This window comes from Chroicocephalus ridibundus, chromosome 8 (genome assembly GCF_963924245.1).
Source record: "Chroicocephalus ridibundus chromosome 8, bChrRid1.1, whole genome shotgun sequence".
NCBI classification, from domain to species: domain Eukaryota; kingdom Metazoa; phylum Chordata; class Aves; order Charadriiformes; family Laridae; genus Chroicocephalus; species Chroicocephalus ridibundus.
Window position 1 is genome coordinate 39,936,042 of NC_086291.1, and position 11,109 is coordinate 39,947,150.

The 11,109-nt window shown below is 42.4% G+C and overlaps 1 protein-coding gene across 1 annotated transcript; it reads right to left on the reverse strand.

The window, feature by feature from the left end:
- Positions 1-1,427: 1,427 nt before the first annotated feature.
- C8H16orf89 (chromosome 8 C16orf89 homolog) lies at positions 1,428-11,039 on the reverse strand. Its single transcript, XM_063344095.1, is given in 10 exon segments — positions 1,428-1,529; positions 2,655-2,742; positions 4,680-4,698; positions 6,880-6,962; positions 7,356-7,464; positions 7,947-8,066; positions 10,237-10,270; positions 10,831-10,882; positions 10,884-10,944; positions 11,030-11,039. Coding segments are annotated over 10 exon segments (678 nt in total).
- Between the last annotated feature and the right edge of the window lie 70 nt (positions 11,040-11,109).

Consider the following 11,109-nt stretch of genomic DNA (forward strand, 5'->3'; position numbering starts at 1 on the left):
AGCGAGCTAGGGCGGCGTTTATGATTAGAAAGATGGAAAGAAATACTTTTAAAATGTGTCGTTTCGATAACGAGCTGTGGCCCGGCTGTGTATGGGCGACGCCGACGTGTCTGGGTCAGCTTTGGCCTCAGGGAGGACGGGCTCTCCCGTCGTCAGGGCCTGGCGTGCTCTCGTGGCCGCCTCACACGTGTCTCGGACAAGGAGGTAAACGTGGCCTGTACAGCCGCTACGTCTGCATCAGCCTCATGCAGAGTGTTAGGATTTCCCCCGTTTTCCAGAAGGGAAAAATAACTAATCTGGGGGGCAATGACGATACGTTCTGTCAGCCCCAGGCTTCCCAACTCACGTCAAGTGGCCTGGGTTCTGTGGTACACCCAGGCCGACAGAGTAAGGGCGAAAATGCTCAGAGAGCCTTACTTTACAAATCCGGGAATTTTCTCTTTCAAGAAATATCTCAGTCAAATACATGATTAAAAAAGGCAAGTCCTCCACTCCTGTATCTGCCTCTGAGGTCATTATTTTTTCTAACCAGATGCCAGACCCTGCATTTTCAGTAAAAATGTTCCTCATCTCCACAGTTCTATTTTGAATCAAAGAACTGTTTTGGTAAGAGGGGTAAGGGCGCCTACTTTATTCGCTGTGTTTCATCTTTTTCAGGTGCTCAGCCCAGTCGCCTCCTCAAGCCGTGCTGGTGAAGTTTTGCATTTCTTCCTCTTGACCTCGGAGCTAGCTCTGGGCGCTTTCAGCCGGGTTTCGGCTCGAGCACTGACCAGAGAAAAGAGTTGCTTTGGAAAGCCATAACCACCCAAAGTGCAACAGTAAAAGTAGGCACCCTTCGGTTTTCTACTAAATTCTAGGAGTTTAAATAGTAGAGGAAATTAATTGGAGAGGTTTTGCCGCAGTTTGCCGGCTAAGGGGATGTAAACGGGCGTTGTTTCAGTGTTTCCCCACTCTGTTCTGAGCCATACCCGTCACTGAGGAAAACACTGCCAGCGTGTCATCATATCAGACATGAAATCTCAAAATGTTTCTCTTGGGAATAAAATACATCTTTTATGCGTGCAGTCGGCACCTGGGGGGGTGGAGCTAATCTTAAAATCCATGTCTCTGTTCCGCCTTCAGCCACGGCTCTGGTACGGGCTTTGGCACCTGTGAATGCAGAGAGCAGGCCTGCTGCTGCCGTCTGGCAGCAGATCCTCCTGTCTTAACATGGGGGATGCAATTAAACTTTCCCTGTGCGCAAACGTAGCTTGATAGAGAAGTTTCCTATTTTTATTGCCAAAAAAACCAAGCCTACTGCTGATCTGCATTGCACACAATTTCCTTGAGCCACTGGGTGAGTGGTGGAGAGGGGAATTCAAGGAGGAAGCATTGGGAAAGCCCGGTTCTCCCTGTAGAACGGCTCATTACACGTCCCTGATGTGTGTTTATGCCTGCACGGCCTGCGGGAGGCTGATGGTGAGCTCGGGTAGTTGTCTCCTTGCTTTCAGGCATTCTGCAAATGCTGTGATACGAGGGCAGGTGTCCCCCTGTGAATGAGGGGAGTGGGAGGGTGTTTCCATGGGCACTGCCAAAGGACGGGGCTAATGCCTCAGCTCTCCCAGCGCAAGCACACCTGGTATAGGTAGGTACGTGTGCTGCTGTCTCAGAAACCTTGCAGGTGGAAAAATGTGCTCTTATTTCAGAAATAAAATTAAAACCTCCCTTAGCACAAAGCAGTGCATTAAAAGATCTCAGCAAATGGGGTTATTTTGCCTCCACTTCCATTCAGCGCTGGAGAGCTGCACCTCTCCTGCTTGTGTTTCGAGCTGGAAACAAGGCTGTCCAGTTGAAACTCCAGGGTGGACTAAGAGTGGTGTTAGTGGTCTAAATTCAGCTCTACGTAAAGTGGTGAGTACCCTAGTTCATTCAGGGTCCTGCTTTGTCTTTTGCTCAAATACTTTAAACTTTTCACAGGGAACTGCCTGTAGTAAGGGTTTCATCAGAAAGCTTCTACCCAATTCCCAAGCTCACCCTGCCTTTTCCGTAGCTTACAAGAGAGGGCAGGATCACAATCCACAGGCCAAAAGCTGCCTTTGGAAATCCATACGGAACAGAAACCTCATGCAAACCAGAATGAAAAAAAAAAACTTCACAAAACAGTACTTGAAAACTGCATAGTTTTTCCTCTCTATATATTGCATTTATTTTGCGATTTACTTTCCTCGCTAAAGCAGCCCCTCTCACCACGCTAATATTAATACTGCATGAAGTAAAAGTAACTTGTTTTTCTAGAGCTTTTTAAAGAGGGAAGGGTGGGTATTGTCAGAATTTCAGTGTTTGTTTGCAGTGACACACGATTTCCCCATTAATGGAGATAACTACCTGTCGTTAAAGATAACCAGTCTCAATTTCAAGCACATCACAAACACACCTCCCCAGAGTACAGGTTCTAAAGTATAGGTACGCGCAGGTGCTGGGAAACCACCTTATGACCACCCTGGACTGAATGGATCTCAGCAGCTAAGCTGTCCTGGGTGTGAAGACAGCTCCAAACCTAACGTAGCTTTTAGTCTAGGTCAGGTTCTAAACCAGAGTATCTCTGTTTTCTCCACTCAGTGGAGGTCAGCCAAGCTTACCATTTTTTTGCTGTCGTCCTATATTTTTTTGAGTACCACGAAAGGAATGTGCATGCTGATGTCTAGGTCTAATACTAGCTCCACCTTGGTCTTGAACGTGAAGCTCGGCCCAGCTCTGAAAATTCTGGCGTGAACACAATTAACAAGTATTTGATGCTTTACCTGTAATTGGAATTTTTTTTGTTGTGGAAAAATAATGGTTACTAATTTGAATTTGCCTATGGGAACTTACTGGCAATCTTACAAGCTACATACTGGCTCTTCTCTTTCTGATTAACTTATCTCCCTTCTTCCTCTTCTATGCCTATATCTGTAAAACTGGATGGAAGTAAAAAATATATTTCTATAACGTATAGCTGTTCCTATCTGAAAATATGTCTAAGCCAACACAAATCAGTCAGGAGAAACTGTCCTTGGGAAGGTGTGTGAAAATTTTCTCTTCTTTTTACCTTTGCACTTTCCTTAGGGGTATCTTGGGTGGGAAGGAAACGAATAAAGCAGGTAAAAAGGCAGCAACTGAAAGAGTTTGGAGGGGTAGAGGGTGCTATGGGTGGAGAAAGGAGCGTTTTAAAAAGGGTCTTTCCATATAGTACTCGCTTCAGGAGGGGAGGCTGAGGTTGGAAAGCTTGGTGACAAAATTATGTGCTATGGTTCTATCTAGTGCTAGCTGTAGTCTTGGCATAAGGGGGAGAATGGTTCGCGTTAGATGAGGTTGGGCAGGTGTACAGCTCACATGTCGCAGCACGTACTAAACAGAATAAAATTAATTTTGTATTTTAAAGCACAATGGTCTTGAGAGGAACATTTAGCTTGGGGCCAGGGAGTCCTACTTGAAACACCATAGTCTTTTCATCTTCAGTGCGGTGAGCAAAGCAGAGGAGATTCTCAGCAGCAGCAAACCAGGCTGTGGGCTCAGCACTGGGATAGCTGCAGTAGCATTTCAGGCTCTCCAGAATTGCTTCCAAATTGAGCTTGTTCTGTGAGCGACTCCTTTCATCGCCACTGTAGCAGGGGCTGAACTTTAGAAACTGGGCAAACATGAGGACAAAGACAAGAAGCAAATTACCTTGCTGTTAAAAATGGCAATAATTTCTCATATGATGCTACAGCACAGCTTCAGTGGTCTGAACCCTTTGAAGTCGTGTTGGGTTTGTGACTACCATTAGTCCGTCCCCCACAGCGCAGGTGTGACTGCTGCAAATACTTGTTACTGAGATATTCCATGTTCATTTTTTCAGTGCAAATGAAAAAAAAAAAAGATAATGCAGTTTTTAAAAGGTTTGTACTACATATGTTACGTGGCAATAAGAGTAGCTGCAGTAGCTGCAGGTTTTTGTAAGGTTAATTTGAAACATTTGGGTTGGTGACTTCTGGGATTAGTGAAGTTCCACTCGTCGGAAGGATTTAGGTTTCTGTGTCTCTATTTATTGCACATGCAGCAATCTGTCAAGGGGAGGACGCCTCGAGATGGATCTTAAGTGCTTACATGGGTATGTAGTGTGTATCTGTCAGGGAGAACAACTTTGGTGATGTTCACAAGAACAGACTGACTCAAAAGCCGTGTAGTACTTCATGGGTTTTTAAGCGCTCTGCAGTGTAATCCAATGAATAACATAGTGGCCAACTGGTGATTCTGTTTTGGCAAACGCCCTCAGATATTAACAGGCATAACAAAGGAATTAAAAACGAAAAGGGCTTGGAACAAAAATCTGCTAACTCAGCACTGCTCCTGAGAGCGAATACTGCTGGGATGTGTGCAAATTGACCATTTAAGCCAAACAGTCTAAGGAAATTGGTGCCGAGGTTAGATTTTTGACTCACTGAGCTTAAGTAGGACCATTTCTAGAATAAAGTGCAAACAGCATTTCCAAACTTTCTGAAATGTCACAGGAAGAAAAGCAAGAAAAAGCCTTTTGAAAAAACATAATTGTTATTCAAGAAATATGAAAAATTTTAGAAGCAGAAATAAGCATTCTCACAAAATGCATTTCTCATAAATGCATTCGTCTCTGTTCCTATTTTCAGAACTTCAGATATAAGTGATGACTGTACCATGTTTACCTTTCTCCAACTACGTGCTCTGAAAAAGGAGGTCAAAAGAAAATTTATTGCAACTCTACCTTTATAAACTCAGGTCCCTGTATCTATAAAGCTAATACACTTGTAAGTAATTTTAAGTAGTTTGATAACCTGCCGGAAAATACGGATATATGGAATTGGTACTGTTATGCCTCATAGCCCGCAGGAATCAGTCAGTCACTCATTCCATCACAGAACGTGACATTTACACTCCATTCAAGGAAGTAAATATGAAAAGCAATTTGCATTTTGCATTAAAGGGATACATAGCAAGTAGCTGTCGGGTGAGCTCGGTGAGATTGAAATGAGAGGTTCCCGAAAGAAGAGATGCCCTACAGGTCAGTATGGATGTGTGACTGCCCGTGCCAGGGGTGTCTGTGTGACAGTAGGCTACGGACCTGGGAACAGGGGGCTTTGCTTGAAGAGACTTTGACTCTTTCCCAGTTAGAACAAGATGCATTTGGAACAGGATCTTTGAGCAAATATTCCAGGCTTTATTATCTTGTTGAACCAGTCTGCCCACACTTGAAATTAGTTATATGCTTTAAGAGGGAACAATGGTTTTATTGTTACCACATACTTACTGATAGGCAATATGGAGAATTACCATGGAAATATAACATCTAACATCTGGTTTTGTCATAGGGGTAAAAGAAACATAACCAGAATACCAGTGTACCATTCAGACTGGGTGGCCATTAGGGTCTGCAGAAGAGCATCCTTTATCTGTGTCTTTATTCCTATTTGTAGTGAAGAAATACCACTTCTTCTCAGCACTATGTGACACATCTCATTTGATTCCTAGTCAGTACATCTAACCAAGTTTTAAACTCTGGAACAAGGCTCTAACTTAATGGTTTTTCACCATGGGGTTCAGTTACTTCCACGGGGCAAGATTATGTGGCAAATGTTTCTGTCAGGAGGCTTCTATTTGTTCTTGGCATCTGCATTTCCACCAGAAAACAGGGATCAGCAAGCTGAAAACAGCTAAAAACTGTTTATCATGTAATAATATATGTATTAGAACCCAGTGGAATGCAGATGTTGAAGATATTTAGGACTTGAGACAGCAAATGAAGAGATATCACAGAAATATCCAGGATATTAATTCAGATCAGTAAAGTTGAAGATCTCTTTAGAATTCAGTAGAATTTGAGGTAGAAAAAAATGTGTGCATTCAATGGTAATGGGGCTGCACTGAAATCATCCCTGACACTCTGGGATACTCTAAAACTTACCACGAAAAACCGCGTTGTGGACGGCTGTCCAGTATAGCTGTAATTAAAAACTAGCTCCCAAGGTGGAGGTCCTCTTTGTTTTGCAAGACAAGATTGTGAATTCACTATGGAATGAGCATTAGTATTGCTCAAGGAGCTCTCTCTGGAAGTGGCATTCCCTGCTGACAGTCTGCAAGGGTCAACTGTCCTTGTCATTGAACGAGGAGACATGGCTTGCGTAGGTGATGAGCTGTACTGATTTTAAAACCATATGCTTTATGGCTACAGCAGAGTTTAGTCAGGGAGATAAAATAGTAAAACTGAACTGCAAATTAGAACTGCAGTTGGACATTATAGCCATCTCTGGTCCATGATTTGCGTGTGACCCTGAGCTCAGCGTTTCACCTTGGATAAAATACTCTCCGTGCTCTACTCTACCCAGCTGTTGAGATAAGTGTAATCCTGTTTTTTCACCTAGCAGGGATATTGTGAGACTTTACTTTGATAGCCACTGAAGAAAAACCCTATCCTTTAAATAATGGAAAGCATTTTATTTCATGATATGAATTTGTATCACCGTATGAATAGCTTCAGTTGATACCTGTGTGTGTGAGACTTGTGTAGTTCCAAAGCATGTAGTTCCAAAACATGGACAGCCAGCTAGATTAACACTGGAGTTTCCACATGAGGTGAAAACATAAGAATTTAAATATTTCTGAATTTCCTAGTGCTGGGCATCCTGCTGTAGAGTTCAGATAGGGAGATACTTGACTCATTTTATGGATGAGCTCTCTGACTACTTTAAACAGTTAATGTACGTAACAATTATAAGCTTTACTTTATACATCTTGCTTAAATTGGGATTCAACAAGCTGTTGAATAATTTATGCACAGTTGTTCAGCAGTAACTGGAACAAAGCTTTCTAAAAGATACACTGTCCTTCAAACACATCAATTATTTTTACCTGCAAACAACTTTTCTCTTCTGCTAACTCTCATCAGCAGCTGCTTTTGGTCTGCCACTGCAGAGGTGTGTTTAAAATCCTTATATGAAGCGAAAAAAGAAGAAATAAGGGGAAATGGATTGCTGCACAATGGTGAGGTTTCACTCCCAGAAGCAGAGGAGATGGCTTTATCTCAGCTGATTGAGCAGACTTCAAGTGAGGAAACTTGCTACAAGAGGGCTAAGGTTTTGCCAATCTGTATGACCAGGCACATTCTTTGCGCTGATGGTTGTGTAACGTTTGTGAAAGGTTTTTGACATGAAAAAAATTAATGACTGTTCCTCTTCCAGTGGAGAGATGGGGGAACCCTTTGAACTACAGTTTTCAATAAGGCTTGACAGAAATGCAATAAAACAGCCCTTTGATTTGCAGTCTATGTCTTAGATGTTTAGACAAGGTATCACAACACCTCGCTTCTGTGGGGTAAGGCTCACTCACTAGGTGCTCCAAAGCATCCTCCCTTTGGCTTCTGCCCAGTGAGAATCTTCTCCAGCCATCATCTGAGTTTGTAGAAACCCGAGAAACCAGACATGCCATGCAACATAACCAGGGAGAACAAAATGGGACAGAAAAACACAGGGGTTTTTTTGTCATTACTGCCTTATATGCTTGATCTCCAGCAATAAAAAAAAACAAAAAAAAAAAACCAAAAAAAAACCCCACCAAAAAGAACCCATGCTTATAAAGTTTAACAAAATCATACCACTTTAATCCCAGCAATCTACTTTAACAACAGATTTGGGCAAATAAATTCCAGGCTTGGAAATTATGGTCCTTACAGTACAGCTAATGTACGTAACAATCATAAACTTTATACATCTTGCTTAAGTTGGGATAAAGATTCAGGTTGCAAAATTTGAGATAAATTATCTGATGCTGATGTTGTAAACGTTGTATAATTCATTACTTTAGCATAGCAAATATATCTTTTGTTAGATGATTCACTGCTGCTAAAGAAAATGTTTTGCTTTTATTATTTCACAATAACATTTACCACATTGTTGGTTAACTGAGAACAGAGAACATACTGTTTCCCATGAAGAGGTCTCGAAAAGAAAACTTGAATCCATTGCTTTCAATCTCTAAGGTTATTTTCATCATACTAGCACAGAGAATACTCTTGCAATACTCAGAACAGGTGATCTTCTCTAGATACAGAAAAGAACTGAGTATTGCACGGCATTTTGTGTAGACTTTTTCTTTTCTTCCTACCTGGAGTAGGGATGAGAGGATCTGAGAGTTGTGAATTGCAATTGAAAATATTATGTTCGATTCAAATATTCTGCGATAAGTCAATCAAATAACGTTATTTTTTAGCAGGTTGCATCTTCATGGCCCATTGGCTCCCTACAAATATGTGTCCTTCTAAGCAAGCCAGCAGGGGGAGGGGGGGAGGCATGGAAAAGTACATCAGTATATGGTATACCTACCCAGAAAGCAGGGAGCCTCATCATCAATCTATTTCTAGACTAAAAATATATGAAATAGTATTTTCAACCAGCTTGTCAGCTATCAGCACATAGAGTTCTCCCAGTAAACATCTATGTTGCCTGGTGCCTAAGAACTAATTAGGTACAAGTATCATGTCGTTGCTTACTGGAAATGTGTCATGTGGATAACGTGCATGTTATCCTTTGGAACTGGAATGTCCATTCTATAGAGTTTTGGGATGAAGTACACAGATAAAATACTGGTGTAGGGAAAGGAGCGGCCCTAAAATTAACTTGAAAAGTTGGGGAAAACACGATCAATAAAATTACAAATAGGTTCCTAGCTATCTTAGGTATATCACCACAATTCAGGGTATTTGCAAGTGGAATCAAGGAACCACAGGCTCTTTGCTCCGTGTAAACCTATCTTAGGAATGGTGTTCAGAGGCCCATCATAAGCCAGAGGCGAGGTTCCTTTCCCTTCCTGTGGCCCTATTTCCCAGCCTCCTCTTCCTCAAATTCTGAAAGCAAATCAAAGGCAGACGGTAATTAATGCTGCAGTAGAGGGAGTTCTCAGGTCCTGCCTGATTTCTTAGGTGTCTGTATGTACCCAAAGATACTCTTGCATGTATATGCATTTAGCTGTTTTGAAGAAACATCCATTTAGCCGGGGTTTTTTTGAGGCTAAGCTGTCTTGCTGACATATCTCAGAATAGAATAAGGCATTTTATTTCTGCCCCAAATGACGGAAGAGTCCCTTTAAAGTGCCACAGAATGATAGGATGTCATTTGCAAAAAAAACATTATGCCAGAAAAAATCATTTTTTGTCTCTCAACAGATATTGGCCAAGTCCATCACTGCAACTTCCCTGGCAGCCACCAAATTGGAGGGACCAAACATAGAAGCTATGGAAAGGACCACAGATTTAGTTCCAGTGACTTGGAAAACAAGCATGAGGCACGTGATGCGAGAGTGAGCAAGCCTGAAGCTGATCTTGCCTCTGTGGCTTTCAGAGCTAAATATCCCTGCTGTGCTGACCTGCCCTCTGTGTGTTTCTCCAGGCCTCCCAAAAAATCAGCAGCAAGTTCTTAGCTCCAAAGAGCCCTTCTTGCCTAAGCTCACTCAGGGTGGATGCCAGTTGATGTTTTATGGAGAGGCTTCCCAGGAGGAGAATCTGTCCTGCTTTAGGTCAACGTGGAGTGTCCTTTTCACTCAGCAAAAGGAAAGCATGCCCAAAGTGGGATGAGATGGCCTAGACAGAAATTAATAAGCTTTCTTATAACTTAGAAGACACGCAAAGGAAACTTCTCTCAGTAAAATGGCTGCCTTCAATGGAATCAGTGTTTTACCTCACGTCTTTCAAAACCTTAGGGCCACTTGTGTATTTCTGGAACATGCAATTTTATTTAACTAAGAGGAAATACTAAGGCCAGAAAAACACTGGGGGTTGGCCTGTCTCCCAAGTAAAAAGTGATAGGAAATGGCCTCAAGTTGTGCCAGGGGAGGTCTAGGGTGGATATTAGGAAAAATTTCTGTGCCGAAAGGGTTGTCAAGCATTGGAACAGGTTGCCCAGGGAGGTGGTGGAGTTGCCATCCCTGGAGGGATTTAAAAGACGGCTAGACATGCTGCTGAGGGACATGGGTTACTGCTGGGTTTGGCAGTGTTAGGTTGATGGTCGGATGGTTGGACTCAATGATCTTAAAGTCCCTTCCAACCTAGATGATCCCGATTCTGTTTTGCCCTCACTCTAAGTAAACTGTTTTGTTAACTTTAGCATCTTTGTTGTTTCATAGGTCAAGAACATGAAGGCAGAACACTGCAGTGCAAATACCTTGAGCTTGAGCAAGAACTATTTTTCACCACCACAGGTACCAGTTATTTTCTGCCTTTGAAATATTTGGGGTCATTCTGCACTAGTGATAAAGGCAAAGCAGATAAGATGTTGCTAAGGAAGAAAAGGCCTTGGGCCATCAAAGAAAACAAAATGTGCTATATCAGCCTGTAGATAGCAAAAAGACATGAGGAACCTAACTCAGGAAAACTGGGACATTGCCTTAAAACTGCAAGTTTGCTGGTTGTTACAAAGTGTTGAAAATAAAAAGTATGTGTCCTTTAGGTGAACTTTGTTCATTATAATGTGAAAACCACACCTCCAGATCTTAAGCTATACACCTCCTAGATGAGATCCCTTCTCACTGAGCATGTGTAGTAATTTAGGAATGTAATGTATCTTTAGTTCAAAGTGAGAACACAAGTAGCCAGTAGGAGTTTATTGTGAAATCATGAGCCGCCAATGATAAGTATAGTATGCTAATTAGTCGGGTTTTGTGAGATATAAGCTGAGGTGTGCTAGCTTTGTGGAGTTTCCACTTAGCACCCATCTCTGTGCAGACACGAAATAAACACATATCTCACCTCGGTGTGTGTATCGGCTTTTTGCATACCGGGCCAAGAACCCAGATTTGGGACAACACTAGAGAATGTGTCGCTTTTTCAGTCAGAGACGACAACTCCTTCACCAACCTTTCAACTCGCACGCTGAGGAAGTAACTCATGTTCTGAGGGCTGCTCTTCCCGCACTCCTTTCACGTACCCTGCGGGAAGAAAGGAAATTCATTTTGCCTAATACCGTAAACTCATTTTAAAATACAGAGTTTTGGAGCCGCCGCTAGTGCACGCTATTCCCCATCGCGACCAGTTTTTAAAACGATATTTAACCTGGAGCCTATCGCTGCTCTACTCCCCACCCCCCCCTCGCG